Source organism: Ovis canadensis, chromosome 1 (assembly GCF_042477335.2).
Source record: "Ovis canadensis isolate MfBH-ARS-UI-01 breed Bighorn chromosome 1, ARS-UI_OviCan_v2, whole genome shotgun sequence".
In the NCBI taxonomy this organism is placed as follows: domain Eukaryota; kingdom Metazoa; phylum Chordata; class Mammalia; order Artiodactyla; family Bovidae; genus Ovis; species Ovis canadensis.
In genome coordinates, this window is record NC_091245.1 from 257,213,122 (window position 1) to 257,236,260 (window position 23,139).

The window sequence follows — 23,139 nt, forward strand, 5'->3', positions numbered from 1 at the left end:
TTCAGTTCACCCATGGCCTCCTGCAGCTAAACTTACAGCCAGTTTTCAATCCTTGCCTTATATCAGCCCTTCTTGGCAGCCCTGGGCCCTGGAGCTGCTGTTCTCTCCCTAAAAGGCTTTCCTTTGGCTCCACAGACATGGCACACTCTGGCTTTTCCTCGCTTCCTGCAGTGGCTTCATCCTGACCCCTCTGTGGGCCATCATTTGCCAGGGCATCTTTTAAATATGGCTGTTTTCAATGCATCCACTTCTCTCCCCACCTTCACATTCTCATGCAGGAGATTCTTACACTCCCATGGTTTTGCTGATCATCTAGAAAAAGGATGGCCCCCAAATCTATATAATCTACCCAAATCTCTTTGCTGAATTATGAACCCTGTGTCCAATGGCCCATCAGCAACTCAAATTCAATTGTTACCCCCTCTCTCATATCTTCCTCCTCTCGTATCTTTTATTTCTGTGAATGGTATTAAAACCCACTCAGCTGCCCAAGGCACAAATCTGGGGTGTCCTCCTCAACTCCTCCCACCCTCATCCCTGACAGCCAATCCACCTCTACCTTCTGCTCGTCTTACCTCCTTCCTGTTTCTTGAATTGGTCCACTTTTCTTCATCCCCAATGGTACTTCATACCCCCACCCAGACCACCATCAGCTCCTGCCTGCATTATTGCACCAGCCTCCTAACCAGGCTCCCAGAATTGAATCTAGTTCCTCCATTACATTTTCCATTTTGCGGCCAGAGTGATTTATAGAACATATTAATTCCCTTGCTTCAGTCCACTTTCCACCATTCGCACTTAGAATAGTACCCAGATTCCTTATGCCACATAAGACCTTTCATGATCTAGCCCCTGCCTACCTGTCCAGGCTTCCACATCCAAAATCTTCTCCAGCCTTGTTGAACAGCCGGTGATCCCACAGACATGCACCTACCCTATGGCTTTCAAACTTTCATTTGTGCTGCTACGTCCTCTTGCAAGGCGAGTTTCATCACTGACATCTCCCCCTTCCCAATTTGATAAGTCCTTTCCATCCTCAGTGAATCCCCTCACCAAGGCCTTTTTTGATCCTCTGGGATAATGGCAGTGCCTTTCTCTGGGCTCCCATAGCCATGTTTGTTTATTTCTCCACTGAAGTTATTTACGAAATTTAGTTCAGCTACCAAAGATGGTAGCTGGGAATTGGCATCGTAATCTGAGTCAGAAAACCATTTCCAGAGCTACATTAATTCATACTGTTGTTGCCAATATGAATTTAAAGATCAGAAAAGGAAACTGAAGTCTCATTGGAATGAAGAGAACCTCTCTCTTTTAGAACAGCATAACATGGGCTCAGCATCTCAGTAGCTCAGAAGTGGCTTATTTGCCCATCATTTTGTTTTCCGATTTCATCTCCTGTTGAATGCGTGGCTACAGGAAATCTTGTAGTGGCTTTAGAAAAGAAATTCGTAGGGTACAAGGAGTGGCAAAGATGCAAATAAAGTTTCCTTGCTCAGGGAAGTCCTGCCCATCCTTTCTGCCAAATTTGACATTGTCCTGAAGGGACAGGGAGCCGGTTCTGCTTTCAGGAGGATGACCATTCCCTGTGTTCCATTGCCCTTCCAGTTTGTCTTAACTGTCCCAGGGACGATGTTGTTTTCATCTCTGCATCTGTGGAACTTCGTACAGTGACTGACACTCTGTGGGAGGCTGCTCTCCCAGATTGGTACTCTGGGGAAGTTCATGACATCGTATCAAAGATGCAGGGTTGAAAGGGGGCGTGTTAAACTTCACACAACTAAAATTAGAATAGCCTACAATTGATTGCCGTTAAGAGTAAGTTAGAAAGATTCCCACTGAATATGTAGCAATTTATTTCTTTAAAAGCATGTTGTTTAAGGTCATGGGACCCTATAGGTGATGTAGGACATATTCGACTTTCTCAGCTCAAACTGATTGAAGTCACCCAATATGTGTGGAGCACCTTCCTGTGGCAGGCAGTGTGCTGGCTACAGAGATGAACAGGATGTGCTTCTGTGTCCACTTTCACTTTGGGAATCACTGGAAGTTTCTATCTGGGGACATTTGTGTGCCAGCCATGACTCCCAGCAACACGGGGCCCATCAAGGGCTTGTGATAATATGGTTAACCCAAGAGGATGCAAATGTGGTGGGAAAGGAGAGGAAGCATCTTCTTTGCTCTCAGGTGAGTGATCTGCCGCTGCCCATGGGTTGTCCAGCCCACCCACCCTGAGGTCTACAGAAAGTGTTGCCCCCACCCACCCCCAACTCCCAGGCCTGATGCTCTCTGAGAAGGACTGAGAGTTTGTTCTTAGACCTCTGTGCTCCCATTCTGTTCTTTATATGAAACTGCTGATCTCGAGAGACTCTTGGTGGTGAATAATTCAACATTTGATCTCAATCAACTTGAATGACTTCCTTCCTTTGATAACCTTTCTGTGACTTCAGTGACTCCCCTGTACCACCACCAGCCCCTAGCCCTATTGGTATTTTGGACAATACAAAACATCTGGCTGCTTTTGAAAATGACCCTGTGACTTCTTTATGAACTGCGAGGTGTGGCAGTGAACACAGAGCTCACTCTGACAGGGATCTTCTTTGAGCCTCCTTGGTGGCAGTGAACCCTGGATGATACCTGTCTACTACTGGTACCCTATCATGCTGTGTTTCTCCGTTTACTCAGTCTCACACCAGGAATTAATCATGCTTAGTCAGTGAGTGCCCAAGCCGTTATTATTTCAGAAATGATGATGAAGTTCCCAGGCCAGCCCATAAAGGCCTCAGGAACGGAACATAGCATTAGCATCTTCATTAACTGATGCTTTATAGATTCTCACCCTCCTGCCTGTCTCCCCTTCCTGCTCTGCCCATGCCCCTTGGTATTCCTGGAGTGCTAGTCCTCAGTCCTCATTAGTTTCTATTCTCTTCACAAATGGATGATCAAGGGTAAGTTCTAATCCTCATTGGATTTAAATTATCCTAAGGGTCCTTAGTGCACTTCCCTGGTGGCTCAGACAGTAAAGAATCTGCCTGCAATGCAGGAGACCTGGGTTTGATCCTTGAGTCAGGGAGATCCCTGGGGAAGAGAATGGCATGGCAACCCACTCTAGTATTCTTGCCTGGAGAATTCCATGGACAGAGGAGCCTGGCAGGCTACAGTCCACAGGATTACAAAGAGTCAGACACAACTGAGCAACTATTACTACTACTATACTACTAGGGGTCCTTGGTGTGAGCCCAGTGAACTGGTTCTACAATTAACTTGGTGGGGGTTGGGTACAGGGAGGTAGAAGGAGGTGTATGAACTCAGTAGTATGTGTACCTGTTCAACATCTAAGAACTTCGGTGATTTTTCCAATGATGCAATAAGTACATGTCTGTAGATTTATCTATTCTATCCTTCATTCCTATCTTTGAGTATTGGAGAGGGGCAAGCAGAGGACATAGGGAGGTGAGTCATAATCTTCAAGGCTTTCCCACAAGTCACTTCCATTCCAATAACTCCTGATCCAGGAACATGGATTAAGCATCTCCCACCTGCCTCCCATGTCACCCCTGTTACTCTTGGTGATTCAGGTGGCTCCCTTGGGAGCTACACCCTGGGCTGAACAGCACAGCTGTAGATTTCATTTCTTTAAGCTGGTTCTTAGGGCCACAGGCCACTGACTACTGTGCAAAGTGTGTTTTTAAGGAAGGATTTGAATTAGAATTACTTCTCCTCCAGAGAGTGAGGCAGCCTAGCTGAAATCCGTAAGACTGGGGTCTTGCTGTCACCAGCCTTCTCCTCAGGGATTCTTTCGACAGTGTGAGTAGAGTCACCTAGTGCCAGTGGGCACAGATGCCTCCTGCAGGAGACCAGCCTCTTCCATCCGTCACGCCCAAGAGTGAGAGGCTTCATTCCCCTCTTTCTGAGTTAACTCAAGAACCTTGATGTCTATCAACCCCCGAGTCAAGGGCCTTACATCTACTGTCACTAATTGTTAGGAAGTCAGGTTACTGCAGGGGTTCTCACAGTGTGGTCCCCAAACCAATGGCATCAGCATGACCTGGCAACTTATGAGAAGTGCACATTCTCAGGTTCCCCTCCTGAGATCTGCTGAATCAGAAAACTTGGAGGTGGGGCCCAGAGATGTGTGTTTTATTGACTACACCCTCCAGGTGATGCTGGTGCAGGCTCAGGTATAAGTCCTGCTGGGATGGCAAGTGAGAGTGCGGAGTCAGAGTCTGAGCCAGAGCCTGACTCCACCATCCTGTGATCTAGGTAAGGTCTCTGTCCTTCAGTTTCCTCACCTGACATGGGGCATCTGCTAAAGGTTAATACAGGTAAAGCACTTAGGAACATGCCTGGCATGGAGAGCCTGCCCCGGAGTGTTAGCTAGGCTTCCTCCAAGGTATTAATAGTTATCACTAGCTGACTATTCACTTGAGGAGACAGAGGTCAGAGAGGTTACTGACTGCCCCATGCTCAGAGGGAGGGCATGGGGTCTCACTCACCAGAGACACTCTGCATCACTGTAGGTAGTTGTGTTCAGGCTTGGCCATGCCCTTCCTGCTGGGAACTAGGCAGAGGGTGCCTGAGCCTTGACTCTGTTGACCCCTCGTGTTTTCCCCTTGGGTATGTTGGATTCTTTCTCTTTCGTGGGATCTTATGGACACACCTAACCAAAGGGCTTGCCGTGACCCTCACCTTGACCATGCTTTGTTCACAGCCAGGAGGTGGAGGTGGACTGGCCTTGGTGGAGTCACAGTGAGGGTGTCGGGTTCAGGAGGCTGCTTGAGAAATGTGGTGACAAATTAGAATTCATTCCTGTGGAAAACTGAGACTAGATTAGCCAAATTGCCTAGGCTCATGAGACAGGGCCTGGATTGAGGTCTTTGGGGATAATTCACAAATTATGTATGGAATTGGTGAGTTATTAATGAGGGAGGTTCTCTCCTCTACCTGCTGTATGGCTGGATGGGGCCCTTTGCAGCCATATGCCAGTCTGCTGAGACAGTTTGGATCGTTCTTCTCCCAGTAGCCCATGAAGCAAAGGAGGGAGCTTGCAGATAGGGCCCCCCTTGCATCAGAGCCATATCCCCAGGCCCATGAGCCGCTCTGAAGGGACTTCAAGAAGGTAAGTGTCTCTCCATGTAAAGTTCCCTGAGAACAGGTAAAAAGGCTAATCTCACCTTAAATATGTTTGAAATTACCTAAGTGGGAAACCTAGCTTCTTTCTCTGCCTCACTTCACCCCCTGACACATACCAACTGCATGTTCACAGACCCCACAAGGAAGTGCCTGGATTAGTCTTCAGTGGCTTTCACAAAATTCGCCTGGATGTGAAATCCTCGAATGCAGTGTGTAAACTGAGCTGAGGGCAGAGTCTGTGTTGCTGTTGATTGTTTATGTTAATTTGCCAGTGACTTCCTGTGCTTTGGAGCCTCCTGTTTATTTGGTTCTTCTTTGGGGTCACACCAGTGAGAGTGATTCTCACACATTCTGCTTCTTGGGTGTCGTGGGGTCTGGGATGTCCCCCTAACCCCTTATTAGGGGAAGAAACGCAGTTATTAAGGATTCTTCCATACCATGGGGAGGGACCCGCTGGCATCTGGGAATACACACTCTGACACCATTCTATGCAAACCCGGACATGCTTCTGCTCATTTTAATTAGACAGATAAAATTAGCAAGGAGATTAAGGTAAAAGGAGAAATTAAAAATATTTCAGTGTTAGGTGAAATTTACAAAAGTGAATTGAACAATGAGGTACAGGAAGGAATGCAGAGAAACACAGACACATCTGAAACGTTCCTCGGACGCCACGCAGCTCAAGCCAGTCCCCAGACGAGGGGAAGAAGAGCTCTCCTCTTCACCATCTTGAATCAGGTTCGGGGGATGTGGAAGAACATTCTCCAGAAACACCTTCCTTCTCCTTCTCTTCAGATGTCACCAAGAATAACGAATCAGTCAGTATCATTCTCAAATGGCCCACACTGCATCCAATTCAAACCACTCACCTGTTTCCTGTCTGAATTTGCAAGCTTTCCGGAGATTTTTCCCTTTTTCATTTTATTTTTCTCCCTACTCTCTCTCCCCACTGAGCCAACAGGCCAATGGGGCCAATCAGAAAACCATACCGACAACATGCTCCAGCCCCTGTGGATTTTCCAGGGGCAAAGACTTCCCAGTTCTTTCTTGTTTGCATCTGTTATGAACAAGCAGTTACCTGATAACACAGACATACATAAGCGTGCCTTTGCACACGGAAACAGGGTTTTTTTTTTTTTTCCAATTTGTGGTTTCTTTTTCCTTTTTGCAGAAAATGCAAACAAAAGAAAAACAAGGTTTTCAATTGAAGGTACATCTCTTCTTCAATATGAAGACATTAATTGAATTGGTTGGATCCCCCATGCAGTGGTCAGCAAGGTCCTTTGGCAACTGACAAAACATCTGGAGTCTCAGGAGCTGGGGTTTGTTTGAAGAAACTTCCCTACACGAGTCATGAGCAAAGGGAGATGGATGTGCGGGGAGGGAGAGGGCTCGTGAGGAGGAGGACAAAAGGAGAAAAGAAAAGAACGTCATTGGTGAGGAAGAAAATGGGAAATTACTTCTGTTTCTTCCCTCGACCTCCTTCCCTTTCTTCTTGCCGGTGGATGACTCCAGCCCACCCAGGGTGCGAGCTGAGTTCACTCTTGGGGTTTCTGACACTTACTGTTTTGTCTTCACTTCCACTGAACATCACCTTTCTGTATTTTTATCATTACATATTTGGTTCCCCACAGCACCTTAAATGTGCATCAGTCACTGAGAAATGAAGGTTGCCTATTAGGAATAGGTCCAGCTTATTCTTCATTATGAGAACGCATTTCTCAGGTGAGAAGCCAGTCTCTCCAGAACATTCCACAGTGGTCAACCTCTGGTTCCCCTTGAGCCTAGTCCTTTTCCTTCCTCTCCTCCCCACAGAAAACAAGAGTTGTCATGCCATTGCCGTTGGTGACTGACTCATCTGGACCCTCATAGACAGAATGCTGTTCAGGATCTTCTTCTGATGACCTGCCAAGGTGACCCCTATTCTCAGGAGGTCTCTAGGAGGGAAAAAGCCACAAAGAAGGGACATTAGTGCTTTCCACTGGTCAAAACTCATCACAGAAGGCAAGCTCTAATAATAGTGGGGTAGGCAAGAAAAGGTGTTTAGAATCCAATGTGGCCAAGTTTATCCAAGGCTGGCAAACATCTAACTCAATATTCCCTTTCTCAATCTCAATCTCTCCATGCGGTGGCCCCTGCCTCCAGTGCCCCCTCCAGCTTAGAAAACCCTGAAAGTGCTGTGCATTCTTCTTCACCTGCAGGTTCTGGAGCAGCCCTTTCATTGTGTCCATGACCCTAGGTGGACTAGAACTTTCCTCTGCTGTTTTTTTTAACACTCCAAGCACACACTGTATGGGGCTTTGGTTATTCTGTGAGGTTTCTGCCTAAGTTAGTGATTGCCCATTGTGATTGAAAAGATGTAGGGCTTGCCTGGTTTTCTGATGTTTTCCCCTGAGTTTCCATTTTCTGCTTCTGTTAGAATTTTAATGTCATGAATTTTTAAGAAGGGTGATCTCAAAATAACTTTCAAATATCTGCCCAAGCAGGAATCCAAGGAAGATGTTTAGGATAGGGATTTGGACTGGATTCATCTTTGAGCTATGAGTCTTAATATGAACAAGTTCATGGCTTATATTTGACTTTGGGGAGACCCATGCATCTTCTTTTAGTTAATAATATTACATTATTTGAGTGCTTCCCACGTGCCATATATTAATTCATTTATACCCATGGAAGCATTTCATAAAAACTGCCAAACCACTCAGAATCGATGATAATAATTTACCAGCAATCATTTCTCACCTGTGTCCTGTGGGTAAACAATAGACAAGTGCCTTATATGTACTATTCCACTTATCTCTCACCACAAACCAATGAGGTGGGTACTATTGTTATTTGCATATTTATAGACGAGGCAAGCAGGGCTCAAAGAAATTGAGTAACATGTTCAAGATCACACAGCAGGTAAGCAGTGGTGGAGCTGGGCTTCAAACTCAGGACTGCCTGGCTCTCAGTTACCCTGCACGGCTGCTCTCAGAATTCTTCTAGTGTCCTGACTGTACTCCCTGAAGACCCCCTGCCCCAGCAGGGCAGATGGCTCTGAGTACTGTACATGAGACTCATAAGAAGGCCCCTGTGCTGGCTTCCCGTCTACACCTGGGCCCTCCCAACTCCTCCTTTCAGCTGGTGGTCAGCCTCCCTTGGGTTGCAGTTGGCCTAGATGTCAAATTGTCCACGTCTTTTCAGCAAATACTTTTGAGAGGTATCCTTGAATTCTGAATTCACAACTGTCCTGCAATCTACTTTATTTAGTTACACATGTTCTTTTTCTGCCTTTTATCACTCAAGAAGCACAGGAAATTGCTCCAATAGTGTGTGGACATTTTTTACTTTTAACTAAATCCCTTAATTTTCAGTTTCGCTTTCCTTTTCTTTTTCCTCTAGCTCTTTATCATGTGGCTGTTCCCAGACTGAAGGAATGTCTCCTCTTGATTCCTTAGGCTTGTGGAGGATCAGGCGATGCGGGTCCCCAGACTCATCCCATGACAGTGGGAAATCAGACACAGTCCTGCATTCATGGACACTCACTCCACTTCTAAACCCAAGCATCCTTTTTAGCTCTGTAAGATGGGGAAGCTGGTTTTCCACTGGGAAGGGCTTATTTTTCATTTTTGGTGTCTGATGATAATTCATGATGACAAGGGATTTTTAGGGCATCACCGGGAATTGAACTCAAGTGTAAAAAATGAATTCTGGTGTTTAGTGGATCCAAGGCTAGAGGGACATCCAAGCCATTTCCCAGGAGAAAGCAGAGGTTCCAACATTTCTGGAGGGAATAAACCTGAGAGACGTGAAGCTAGACTCTAGGAAACTTGATTGCAGACTAGGAGTCTGGGACAGAAGGCTGAGGGTCAATAAGCTGCCCCCCTGGCACCCAACTGCTAGAGTTGGAAGACCCCCACCTCTCCCCAGGGACTCAGTAACTGGCCCACCCCAGGATGGAACCCCAGCCCAGAGCACTGTGTCTGAAACAGCACAGGTGATCAGTAAGTGTTTGTCCATTACCTGGCAGACTGGCCAGGGGAAATATGTGTCACAGGCCACCAACCCTAGCTGCAGCAGGGCAGCTGGTCAGGTCCCCACCGGTGTGTGTGTATGCGCGTGTGTTCAGAATTTGACTCTTGCCGACTGTAATCCAGATGCAGATTTGAGTCAGTCACATTAGAATTACCTAGGGAGTTTTAACATCCAGATGCTCAGGTCTCACCATGTACCAAATCACTCAGAAGATCTGGGTGTAGGAATCAGGCATCAGTCGTTAAAAGGATCTCAGGAGACTCAGTGTACATGCACCAAAGTACAGCCCCGTGTGTCCCCAGTCAAATAGGCGGGAGCATACAGAGCCAGCAGTCAGGAATGCAGGCTTCAGTTCCCGCTTTGTCATCCCTGACAGCCCAGTCTCCAGGCACTAACGCCATCGCCTTTCTGAATCTCTGAATGGAAGGGGTAAAACTAGATACAGATTTCTCAAACTGCAGGTCCATAGAACCCTGCCTTCTGAAATACAGTTCCACGGTATTTAATAATTTTCCATGGGCTTCTTTATCTCAGGATTTTTCATGGCCTTTACAGTGCTAATATGTGGAGTGAATCTCCAGGAGAGTGATAAAGTACTCAGTATTTCCTAAATTTATTTGACCATGGGACCTTTTTTCCAAGGAGAACCTATTAACATTTCCCAGAACGGGTGCTGCTCAGAACATTCTTGGGGAAATGATGGACTGCATGGGTCTTTAAGACCCTTTCTGGCTCTCATCTTATTTGAATAATTTTAGTTTTTGTATTCCTCCACACTCCTGTGGGGGCTGCAGTTGGAAAATAATTTGTGGGGGCTGGAAACGTCTGCTTATTTACAAGCGCTATCTGAGGACGAAGACAGGCTCCGGGCGCATAGGCGACTGCTGCTGAATCAGTGCTCTGCCTCTTCCTGCTCTGATGTTTAAAGTGCTGGCTGGCTGTGTTCTTTCCATCTGGATGCTCTCTTTGATGGGCTGAGTTTAAAAACTTAAACAGAGGAGAGGCTCTCAGTGATTAGGCAAATGACATATGGCAGTGGCTTGGAGGAACTCTCATTTGGGACCTGGAATAAATCTCAGCCTCCCCACCTCACCCTTCCATCTTTCCCAGGCTCTTCCCCACCAGGCCTGGTTCTATCCCGAGGTGGGGCTCTGAGGCTGAGGCCAGACCCGCACCACGAGGGACAGCAGCGAGGGAGCCTTGACCTCCACCCTCAGGCAGGACAGAGACGATGCCCACCACTTACTCTGATGTCATCTGGGTGACCAGCTGGAGGGACGTGAAGCCGGCAGCGAGGAAGCTGTCCCTGTACTGGACCATCTTGATGGCGCTGAGCCAGTCATCCACGGTGGTGAAGGCTGTGAAGTCTGGGATGGAGCGGTCTAGTAGGGGCTGGGAAGGCCTGCGAGACAGAGGGCAGCAGTGACCCTACAGCTGCAAGGGGGCGTGGGCAGACCACACTCTGGGCGGACGGTGGACTTCATGGAGGTTCGGTGCCTCTGGTGGGATGAGGATTATGGAGGAAACCGGGGCTGACCCTTCCTTCTCTACACAGTTCTGGGCTGGCACAGCTCCTCAAGGCCAGGTGGCCCATCCTCCTGTCCCTGGGCTCTGTCCCATGCCAGTCAGCCCAGACCGGCAGACTGACACAGCGTGCAGTCTGAAGGGAAGAGAAGGATCCCAATCCTTTGTAAACTGAAATCTAAGAGCTTCACCAACCAAAGATATGGTTCTTTTACAAATATATGAAGTTCACTGCGGCCTCCCCAATGTTGGCAACATTCTTTCCTCCTTGTTCCGTCCTCCACTGACTGAAAGAAATGGAATAGAGCAGCCCACCACTGACCTTCTCTTGCATAGTCTCAGAGCAGACCCCCAGGTACCACCTCCAGAAATCAGGGTGCCATCTTCACATCGCCCTCACCTTCAGCATCCACACCCAACCCTTCACCAAGTCATAAAGATTTGATTTTCAAAACCTCTCAAGCTCACTTGCTTCTTTCTACACAATTAGCATGATTCAATATGCTCTCTCTATGGTTACTGCCATGTCTTCCTATCAAGTCTGTCTTCATGCTCCCCTCAACATCAGGTCCACACTAGTCTCCACTCTTTAAAAAAGCTAGATGTGATCGTGACAGGAACCCCCATCCCTTACCCTTGATCCATGTCAAACTTGACCCACTTCAGTGGGTAATCATTGCTAGGAAAACTCAGAGGCCTTAGCAGGGCCTAAAGGCTCTGAGCATCTGGCCCTTGCCTATCTTCCCAGCCTCAGTCCCCACCTGGTCGCCTCACAAACAGCACTCCCAACACGCTGGCCCTGTCCTTCCCACGCTTGGCCCTCTGCACAGACCAGGGAACCCTGACCCTCTACTCCCATTTCACTTTCACTCAGCTAATGCATCCTCGCCCTTCAGCTCTCAACTGAAATAACAGGCATCAGGGTTACCTCCCTCACGCAAGACCAAGGTGTATGCTCTCCAAGTATCACACACTTCCCTGCCACACTGGCCAGCCAAGTGTCAACTGGAGTATCTTTGGGCAACCATCTGCTTAATGTGTACTGCTCCTAAATGATTCTGAGCTCCATGGGGGCATGTCTATCTTGCTCATTCTATACGGCCAGCAAGATCATGGCAGTTAGGACATAAGCACCCAATACACTCTGGTCCAAAGGATGAATTAAAAAACAAGTTAACACTGCAAATGTAGATGAGTGATGTACAGCTGACAGTTGCTGACAGTAGCTGACAGCGCTGTGCATTTGCTAGTAACAAATCCAATTGCTCTAAATTTCTGTCCCATAGCTGTCAGGTTGGCCAAGCTTCCAAGTCTGCAGCTCCCCCTGCCTCATACACTGAAAGGTGTCTTCTGGAAACCGAATTGCCCAGAAGTGGGGTCTCGTATCAGTCAGATAAGATCAGCCTAATTATTACAGAGCCCGTGCCCAGTCCATCTGAGGCCAACGGATATAGAGAGCCAGACAGGTATTTGATCATCTGTCTACAACCCATGCTGGGGAGAGGGAATATTTCAAAAAGGTAGAGGGGGAAAAGGAAGGGAAGAGTCTTGGAACTTCTTCCATCTGTGGATAAGCTCAGCTACCTCTCCCTTGCTCTCAGTGGATTGAAGACTAGCAGCCTTGCTCAGGGCTCTGCCCAACTATGAGACCCCACCCCCACCCCTACCCCCACCCCTACCCCCACCCCTAGGTACCACCTTGCTCTACCGGACTCACACGGCGGTGATGGTAGCCACAGTCTTGAGACTTGCCGGGTTCCGGATCATCTTGTCCAGGGTGTTGACAATCTCTGCAAAGCGGGGCCGGCTGTTACGGTCCTTCTGCCAACAGTCCAGCATGAGCTGGTGTAGAGCAGCTGGGCAGTCCATGGGAGGGGGCAGCCGGTAGTCCTGCTCGATGGCATTGATGACCTGCAGGGACACACATGAGAACAGGTATGACTGCTGATGAGTCACTAGCCAGTCATTCACAAATTAGCCCCTGAGGGTGGAGCCTCCTTGCCTTCAGGTGTCCTCATTCTGTGCCACTATACCGGTCACTATAATAGACTTTATGGGCACTTGGCTTCTGCCCCTAGACTATGAGTTCCCAGAAAGCAGAGCCTGCATCTTATTGTGTCTTTGTGTCCCCAGCTACTGGGATAGGACCTGACATATACTAGATGGCTATGAAATGTTTGCTAAAGAATGGTTGGAGCTTCTCCTTTGAGAGGATGCCAGGCCCAGTCTTGCCTTCCTGGCAGCTGGTGGCACCAGGGCAGATGAAACAATGGCACATGGAAATGCAATGAACCCACTGTTTGCAAACAACACCCACCAGAGCCCATGGTGGGCCTCGTCCTTCTACTGCTATGGGAAGAGAAAGGGAGAGAGGGGATCAGAATATGATGGAGAACCTACTTCATGCCAGGGACCCTTTAGATGCTTTCTAGACATTATCTGCCTTAGTCTTTATGAGGCAGCGACAGGAATTTGATAGAAGATAATTTAGTTAAACAAACTGGTTCAGTACAATGACAATGGTAGAAATAACAAGGTGATCCAACATAAATGTCTTCCATCAAGTTTTGTTAATGTTCATAGATTCCAGGGGATGATTTTATAAAGATTTTAGGATCTGTAAGCACCCTTTACTTCTCAGTTTCCAATTCATTTAAATTAATTATGCCTGATCTCTGGTTTTGGAAATAGTAAAAATAATTATAAGCAACCCAGTGCTAAACATACAAATTTATTATGGCACACTCACAGCACAATGGAAGGAATGGAATACAATGCAGGCCTTAAGATGTTGCAAAAATGTACCTATTGAGATGGAAATATACTCCCATAATAATATTAGGCAAAAGAGCAGGCTGTCTAAGTGCAGGTATGGTATAATCTTGCTTTTGTAGAAAAACAAGAATCAAAACAAAACAAAGACTAATAATTACACACATACATAGAAAAGTCCTTGGAAGGATCTATACCATGGGTCTAAGGGTGGTTGCCTCTGGGCGGGTAGAAATATGAATGCCCTTTGTGTTTGTCTTTTTCTTTCTTTATATGTTTATACCCTATAATAATTAGGTGTTGATTTTACATTAACATAAACAGTTAAAGACCTTTAACAACATAGGAAATAATCTGGAGCTCAGGAATTTTCAGGTGTTTTTGCTTCTACTTTAAAAAATGTCAGATTCATTTCAACTGATTATTCTTTTTTTTTTTTTTTCCACTTTGTAAGTTGGTCAGAAAGTGAATATTCTTGATTAGTTTATACTGTTACAAATTCTATGCATGGTATTCAGGGCATGAGGGGGAATGAGATAATATAATAGCCTGAAGTCATTAGAGATAATCAAGGTATATTATTACTTCTATTCAATGTGGCAAAAAAAAAAAAAACCCACCCACAATGTTTCAGAAAAACAAGCACACAAACCATACCAATATGATCACTTTATAAAAAACCAGCTACTGTGGACATGCACTTCTGAATAATATGTTATCCCACCAACAAATGTTTATCTCGGCCAGACTGTTGTCAATCAGATTACCTGTTACCCTCTCAGGAGTCCATTTTAGCCCTATTTTCCCCATGAGGAAATGAACATGCAATCGGGGGAGTTATTTACCTGAGGGCATGCAGCTAGTGAGGGACAGGGCTGGGAAAAGAGATATCTAAGTTCAAGTTCTGAACACTTTGAAGCCTACTCTTTCAGACTCCGTGGGATTGCCACAGTGATCTCAGCCTGGAGAATAGTCCTTGGAGCTGTTTGATGTCTTCATGGTAGGAAATGGGGATATGCAACTAAACCAAGTAACCCAAGAGGGCGAGTAACAGGGCATCCTTTCTAGCTCCTTCCAGACAGCCAGCTGGAGGGGCCCAGTCACAGAGTTCCCACTCAGCATGGGGACAAGTGGGATTACCCACTGAATGGCTCCACAAGCTCTGGATTGCCTAAGGACTAGCTGGTGGGGCCAGCAGGAGGGGTTTGTGTTCAGATTCAACTTCTTTGAAGGGGTTGGGGCCCCTAAAGTCTTCCAATGCAAGGCAGCTCATGTTCCCCTAAACTGCTGGCCTCGTTGCTCAAATTATTTCATGGCTAGATTCCCATACACCAATGCTCCCCCCAACAAGATTCCTCTTCTGCCTGCCCAAAAGGAGAAGTAGCACTGGAGGCAGAGCCCTTCTGTGGGCACAGCTCAGAGGTGCAGCCAGCCGACCCAAGCACTCCCGGCACATCACTGAGTGGCCAGAGCACTGGCATACTCTGACTCTCCAGTCTGGGAGCTTTGGACCAGATGGCATTTAGCCGCTTTACCCCTGTCTCCTCTACACACCACCTCTTTAGAAGCTCCGGAAGACTGTTCTGGGGTTTGATTATGTATTTCTTCCGTTTGCTTGATGTGCTGACTTTCTTTTTAAGAGGACATCAAAGAGTCACTGATCCCTCCTCCCTGTAGGCCCGAAGCCCCACGCACTGTGCTGGTGATGGTGTGGCATTGCCATTGAGCACATAGACCCTGGAGATCTGGGTTAAAATACTAACTCCACTTCTTATTAGCTCCAGAAACATGGGAGAGTCACTTGACTTCCTGAAAGTGCACAGATGGGGGTGTCGGAAGAATCAAGTGATACAATGAGCAGCAAAGGTGAGAGTCATGGAAAGGATCCCATCATCACATGGAGGCTGTCACTGTGGCCACGGCTATTACAGTGGAGGTCTTCTCTGCAGAAAGTGCTGCTGTTCTCCAGCAGCCACCTGGAGGCTTAGGAAGACGGTATCTGGAAAGCACCAAGCAGGCAGTGGGGACTTGTTAAATGGCACCTCTCTCCCAGTGTGTCACCTTTTGTGATAGAGGAGACAGAAACCCCCTCCCCTGCTTTTGCTTACAAAATTGGACTTTATTCCATCTGCTATTTCTTCTGAACAACTTTGCTGTTATTGCTTGAGTAGATAATACTTTGGGAGCAATGATGTTTCTTAAAGCTTTTCTCTCTGCTCCAGAGAAAAAATACCAAATCATTAGTTGGTATATGGGTAACATTAACCTATGATTTTACCAGTGGCTCAGTGGTAAAGAATCCACCTGCCAATGCAGGAGACCTGGGTTTGATTCCTGGGTCAGGAAGATCCCCTGGAGAATGAAATGGCAACTCAGTCCAGTATTCTTGTCTGGGAAATCTCATGGACAGAGAAGCTTGGTGGGGTACAGTTCATGGGGTTGCAAAAGAGTCTGACATGACTGAGCTACTAAACAACAGCATTCATCTACTTATGTCCTTCACTGAAGCACTATACATTTGAAGATTTTTATTCTCTTTTTAAGGACTGGTGTTTTCTAAATTTTCTGAGTACATATAAGTTATATTCAAATTAAAACATCATTATTTCAAAACAGTACTTGTGATCCTCTAATGGGGCTTTGGGATCACTCGCTGTCACAGCTGCCTCACTGGTAGCTGTGGAGAAAGCCAAGAGGAGGCAGGAGAATTGGGACTTATAGTCCCAACACCAGTGACTGCATCTGACTTGTGAACAAAGATGTGACCCAAACCTGGGGTCAGAGGGCATCCTGCTGAGCAGACTTGAAAATCAGAGCAAGTCCTGGGCCCCTTGGGCTTCCCTGGTGGCTCAGACTATACAAAAATCCACCTGCAATGCGGGAGACCTGAGTTCTACCCTTGGGTTGGGCAGATCCCCTGGAGAAGGGGACAGCTACCCACTCCCATATTCTTGCCTGGAGAATTCCATGGATAGAGGAGCCTGGCAGGCTAGAGTCCATAGCAGAGAGTCGAACAGGACTGAGCGACTTTCACTTCACTTCTGCCTGGGCCCCTTTCCTTGATCCATGACAAGATGAGATAAATGGATGTTGAAAGACTGGTGTCTGAAATGAGATCAGATGGTATTTCCAGAGAGAAGCTGATGGTGAGTGTGGCAGTGAGAACATGTCGGGAGCTGTCACGGAGCAGGCCTAGCTCACTTTGAATGGTCTACAGTGACAGGTGCAGGGGGCTGCCTTTGCTCACCTGTACCCTGGGATGCCAGGTGCGGGGTTGGGTAGGGATGAGGGGCAGGTGGTCTGGACCAGGGGCCCAAGGCTGGTGCTCCTCTTTGAAAGGAGCAGGACCCCTCCTCTTGCCTCCTGTCCCCAGCGGGGCTCCCAACTGCCCCGACATGCACTTTTCATTAGTGAGTTGGGCGGTGGGCGGGCTTCCTCGACCTTCCATGTGGAGAGTGAAGTGGAGGAGCTCAGAGCAGTAGTGGATCCAGGGCAGAGGGGGTTAAGTTGAGCTCTGATGTTTCAATAAAACCGCAGCTCCTCTCCACAGACACTGCCACTCTCATTATCTCTGTCAATCAGATCCAAGCAGTAGAACTTCCAAGTTCTCTCTCTGGCTGACAAACTCTCTGTACATGTTCAAAGAACTTCCTGGGCTCTGGAAGCCCAATTACCAGCACTCCGACTTGCCTCTGCAATTCTCTTTCTTAAAGCCTTTCAATTGTCATCTGTAAAATCCTTTACTGCCACCACCTCAGTGGTTTCTGATGAGTAGGGCTGCAGCCAGGAGCCCCTCCTGGGTCTCTCCCAGGCCGGGTCGGGAGATGCCTTCTGAATGGGCAAAAGTCACTCTCTGCCTTCCACAGAGAGTAGACTGGTACTTGGGACAATGGTTAAAGGCTTTATTTTAGGGGAAAAAAAAACCCAAAAAACAAAAATCAAAGAACGAAAAGAGAATAAAAGTGCTCCTTTGCAGATGTTCCTATTCCCTTTGAGGCCCAGCTCAAGCATTAAATATCTGGAAACCTTCTTTACCTAGCCCCAAATGTTCCCATAGTCCTATGTATATGGTGCTGGGCTGTAAACCCCCAAAGAATAAAGCCAGTAAGCACAATGCTTAGTCACAGTTAGCAAACTCTGAGTATCTGTTGAGTGAATGATTTGGGATTTCTGAAAGTCTAATATCAGAAACTCCATTTGTTTTCAGCAGAGGTGAATACATTTGCTGAGAATATCCTGAATGTCAAATCTTGCCTGTCAGAGAGTTTTCTAATCCATTCCACATGTGCTGAATCGTTCTTAATCGGATTACAGTCTCTGGGCAGGGCAACATGGGTCTGCTTTTTCTGGCTAACATTTATTACTCATCTAGCTGACAGTGTGGACGGAACCAGAGTGCAGCTGATTTCATGAAAGCAGCCTCGGCATCAATTCCGACACTTACTGATTTGACACACTACAGGAGCAGAGGCAAAGCATGGAGAATCAGAGATAATAGAGGATCTAGACACCACCCATGGTTGGCAATAGAACCTGGCTGAGGAGACAGCTTTTTCGCCTGCTCTGGGCTGAAGGCACTCTACCCTCTGAGCAGGCGGCATTACCACTAAGCACCAGCTCCTTTTCTGTCTCATTAGAAAGTGTTTTCTGGGTGCCCAGGTCACCACCTTTCTTAGCCTTCTGAGCAACAGCTATGGCTGGAAACCTCTGACTGGACAGGGGACTGGTTGGGAGCCAACTTCTCCAGTTTACCAGTGCCTCGGGAGCCCACACCCAGGATGCAAGTGCTTCTGGGATGGCTGTTTGCCCCATCTGGACTGGGCCAGCCCTGTCTCTTCTTCCTTGGAAGTTGGGGGAAGATAATAACTGCTACCCAGTGATGGGAAGAGCAAGTGAGAACACAGGTAATGCATATATTGCAGACTGCGATCCCCTTGGCCCCAAAGGAACTGTATATATTCAGAACACAGGAAGGAGTGGTCCCAGGGATGGGGTGGGGTAGGATTTTGATTGTGACCTTATCAAAGCAAGTCATCCACAAAAGGTTATCCACTTTTTGGTAATTATGGAGCAAAGGGTCCCATCTGGAACACCCTTAAAATGCCTCTGCTAAAAGCATCTCAGATGATGCTTCTCTTTCCTGTCTCCCTGTCCCTTGAGGGTCACTGACCACTCAGCTTGATCCCCTCCCAAGACCCGTCTGGAGCTGACCAACTCTGGGACTCTTGCTCAGCACCTCCTTCACCGACAGGTGCCAAGGATTCCGAAGAGCAGATTCTCAGGAAAGAAGGGCCTTTACAATGAACTCCTCCCTTTAGAGCACAGAAGTCGCAGACAAAAGCTGCTGCTGGCTCAACACAGCACATCCATCAGAGTAGAGCAGCTGGAAGCCAGGTCCTGCCAGGCAACCAGCACTGCTTCCTCTCCATCACACATGGTGACAGAGGGCACGCAGGCAAGTGCTTGGCAGCAGGGTACAAGTCCCTGGTCAACTTTGGGCCTGATCTATTCATGATTCAGGCCATTCAGAACCAGCCCATCATCTCCTGGATTGGTCAGGGCACATTTACAGGCTTTGGGGTCATAGGAACCATCACATCTCTGTGCTGGGTTCTTGATTAGTTCAAGCATTGGTGCAAAGGAGGTCCCTGCATCCCCTGCATCAGACACTTCACATTCAGGACCCAAGGCCCAGTGAGAAACCAGGTGGGCCTGGCATGCCAGAGCCCTGGGACCCCTGGGGCGAGGGTGGTAGCAGCCAGGAGCAGCTGACACTTACATCTTGGTTGGACATGTCCCAGTAGGGTCTCTCTCCAAATGACATGACTTCCCACATGACAATCCCGTAGCTCCAGACGTCGCTGGCAGACGTGAACTTGCGGTAGGCGATGGCCTCTGGAGCCGTCCATCTCACAGGGATCTTGCCTCCCTGGGGGAAGGAGAAGCCTGGTCAGTCCGACCACTGGGTTCCCAGTCGGTAGGAATAAACTGGGCATGCACATCCATCCTTCCACCCCTACCCCGATGTCTTGCAAACTAGGTCAGCGGGGTCCCCAGGCAGAGGAATCTGCAGGGCTGGTCTCTCTCACACCACGTGTGGGCACACTGCATTGCTCCACACCAGAGGTGGTGACCGGGGTTGCATTCAGCCCCAGTTCCCTATGTCCTGACCCTACCATCACCATGGGTGAGAGGAGCAGTGAAACTAACAGAGAGCCACTACCACAGGACACTGTGTGAAATCAGCTACGTGAGCCGTGACAGGCAGGTGCAGCTCTGCTGACCTACAGTATTATATGTACGAGTCACAACATTTGGGTCAGAAGGAAGCTAAGCAAGCAAAACAGGAAGACAGTGAAGGTAATACCTCTGGACACCCTCAACCACAGATCATCCTCTGCCCCCTACACCCTGTGCTCCAACCCCGGGGACAGGCTGTCCTCACTGTGCAGTCCGCAGGCAGCCCTGGCTGCACTTGGTTTACCCGGCCCAGCACTGAAAGATGCTGGCTCTCCTCCCTGCCCTTCTGTGCAGGTTGATATCCAGAGCTGCAGACACTTTCCTAAATGGCCACTCTTAGGTTTGTTTCCCCATCTTACCCTCCAGCCCTACCCTGGAAGTTTTCGGCTTGGCTCTCTGCTTGGCCCTCGGGTCATCTGCCAGATCTCAGCCTATTTTGTTTACCAGTGTGCATGCTCAGCTACAAAGTCATGTCCAACTCCTCGCGACCCCATGGACTAGCCCTCCAGGCTCCTCTGTCCATTAGATTTCCCAGGCAAGAATATTGGAGTGGGTTGCCATTTCCTCCTGCAAGGAATCTTCCTGACTCAGGGATTGAGCCTGCATCTCCTCCATTGGAGAGCAAGTTTTGCACCACTGAGCCACCTGAGAAGCAAGGGATTGCTATCCATCCATTTGTACATGTACCCCATCAACAGATAGGCAGCAGGCACTGCTTTGTGCCAGGCCCTTCCTGAGGAGCTGGTGTCCCAGAGCTGAGCCAGCTAGGGGCCCTGCCCTCAACCTGCATTGAGCATGGGAAGGCAGACAAGAAACAGAAACTTAATACATACTGTTAACAGGATGGAAAGTGAGGGTGAGGCCGAGGGGGATACAGCGTTTGTGAGAACTGGAGGAGACTCCCTAACACAGTAAGGGGTCAGGGAAAGTGGCCAGGAACAGTCAGAGGGGCAGTTCTCTGGAGCCTTTGGCCAGATGTGGATACCAGTACTGTCCCTTTCTACCTGTGTGACTTAGGGAAAGTTACCTAACCTCTCTGTGCCTCTGTTTCTTATTGCCAAAATGGGGGTAATGATCACACTTACATAGTCAGGTTGTCATGAGGAAAACGAGGTTACTATCCATCCAGTGCTGGAGCAGGGCCAGGCATAGAAGGTCCATGCTATCCACTTGCTAACTAGTTAATCAGGCAGAGCATGTGGAGGAGGGAAGTCCAGGCAGAGAGGAGCACGGGCAGATGCTGGAGTAGCAGGCAGCAGAGAGGGAGGTAACTGCCACCAATGTAGGGTGGTCAGAGCACAGAATTCTGAAGGGGGATGTAAAGAGAGGGCAGCTCTCTCGGGCACTGATGCCACTCATGGGGGCAGAGTTCATCATTCTCTAGGGAAAAAACGATCCTCATTTTTAAGTCTTCACATGAAACACTGGACTTCACTGCCCTGGCCCCATTGAGATGCCTGGGCTCTGCCTCCATAATGCATGAGGCCTACAGCTCCCTCCATCCCCTTCTCATCTGCCCCCTGCCTTGACTGAAGGAGGCTATTTTTATACTGACCATCCTCATGATCTGTTCAGATCACCAGAGATACACGCTGGACTTCAACAAAACATACCTTTAAAATGTATAAGTGGTTAAGCTGAGCGCCAGTGAGAGAAAAAGGAGCAAACTGCAAAGTGTATTTTTATCTGGTTTCCTAGCCGGGGTCTGGGAGGAATGAAGGCATTCTGGCCCCAACCTCCCCAGGCACATATCCAGCTTTCTGCAAAGAAGACAGCTCTGATTTCCCCCCAGGACTGTGGCAGGCCTTTGTGGTGGGAGAGTCCTCAACTCAAATACCAGCCATGTGACAAATGCCTTGAGGGCAGGCTCGGGCTGTGGAGGCAACAGGATGCTCTGTTCTCACCAACCCCCCAAACATGAATGAATTGATTGGTTTTATCTCCTTGGTACCATGGTTGGGAAGAGAGGTGGAAAATCCAGCCAGTGAAGCAGGAGTTGTTGAACACAGTGTCCGATAGCTCAGAGACCCCATGTGTGTGCCCACACTGGGTAGGGGGTGTTGCCACACCCGGAGAGGACCTGGGGCTCCCTTGGAGCAGAGGGGTCTCTCAATACAATACCCCTGGGTTACTTAAGGTAGGAGAGAGCAGGAATTTAATTAGTGTCAGGCTGTGTGTGTGAGAGAGAGAGAGGCAATGAGACTCTGTGAGTGAAAACTTACCAGTGAGAAAGAAAATTTGGTCATGTGGGTCCGTGGATAAGAGTCAGGGCTTATCTTTTGCGTCTGTTTGTGTCAGGGAATGGGGAAGGGAGATGAAAGCGTGCTTCCCCTGAATTTCAAAGAGGCAATTTGGGAGTCTGAAGGTGTCCTCTCCGCCAAGTCTGGGGCAGACCCCAGGGGCCACTGTGACAGCTGCTGCACCTCCCTCCTGCATGTCAGCTGGCAGTGCCAGGCCCGCTGGTGAGGTGCCTCAGCCCTCCTGCCACCTTGCGCTGTTGGGCCTCACTGAACAGAGTTCGTCCTGTCACCACCCTGCCTCCATCCCAGCAGGTGGCAGAGCCTTTGAGAAGAGTGACCCTGGACAGGCAGGTGACAGTTTTGTCACATAGGCCCCCCGCCAAGAGAGCAGGGGACGCTGACCTCCAGGCCGGCAGGAGGGAAGGGGCTGGGTGGTTTCCTTCCTGGGGGTTTTAGAGTTCCCTCTCAGCTTTGCAAACATCACATCATCAGCATTGCCTTCAGATGCTCAGAGGTAATTATGATGGATTATTTAACTCATCTTCAATTACATGGAAGAAAATCTATTAATGTAGAGGATGGTGACCAGCCCCATGCAGGGGATTAGGTGAAAAGGAAGTGGAATGACACCACAGCTGCCAGCACTTCTTCTCATGAGGAAGGTCCTTCTTCCAGAAGAGAAGTCTGGACCAGAAAGACCAAGGTCAAGGTGCCCCTGTGATGGCCAAGTGCTCTGAGGGTCCTGGTTCTTGCCAGTGGAGGCGTGAGGAAGAGGCATAAGGAAGGAGTGATTTGCTCTGCCAGATGGGAGGAAGCACAAGGGACAAACTCTCAGGGGGGCAGACAACAGCTGAAGCCCACGGGAAGGATTCTGCACCCTTGTGGGCCAGAGGGGCTGACACTGGGCTTGAAGAGAGCATTGTCCCCTGCACGGGTTCCTCCAAGCACCAGATGCCTCGATGTCCCCCAGGGATGCTGAAGGCACAGGTGTGCATTCTGCAGGGACCGGGGACCAGGTTCCCTAGAGCTGCTCTAGGACTCACTGCTGGGACATGAGGGAGAGAGAAGAGAAGAGGATGGGAAGGCAGCTCACCATCATCAGTGTACTTCATACACTGACCTTCCAGGGAAAGTGTGGCATTCTTCACAAGTGTGACACTTCTAGAAGTTTGTTTCAGAATAATCATGCCTTAACTCAGGTATGAGACCAACTACA

The 23,139-nt window shown here is 48.4% G+C and overlaps 1 protein-coding gene across 1 annotated transcript in view; it reads right to left on the reverse strand.

The window, feature by feature from the left end:
* Positions 1–5,614: 5,614 nt before the first annotated feature.
* The window catches only part of EPHB1 (EPH receptor B1), a 454,292-nt gene continuing 436,767 nt past the window's right edge, over positions 5,615–23,139 (reverse strand). The window contains exons 13-16 of the mRNA XM_069564777.1: positions 19,223–19,372; positions 12,389–12,582; positions 10,394–10,549; positions 5,615–7,067 (exon numbers count right to left, since the gene is read on the reverse strand). Of these exons, the coding sequence (XP_069420878.1) occupies positions 6,959–7,067; positions 10,394–10,549; positions 12,389–12,582; positions 19,223–19,372 (609 nt within the window). The 3' untranslated portion in view covers positions 5,615–6,958. The remainder of the gene's footprint in view (positions 7,068–10,393; positions 10,550–12,388; positions 12,583–19,222; positions 19,373–23,139) is intronic.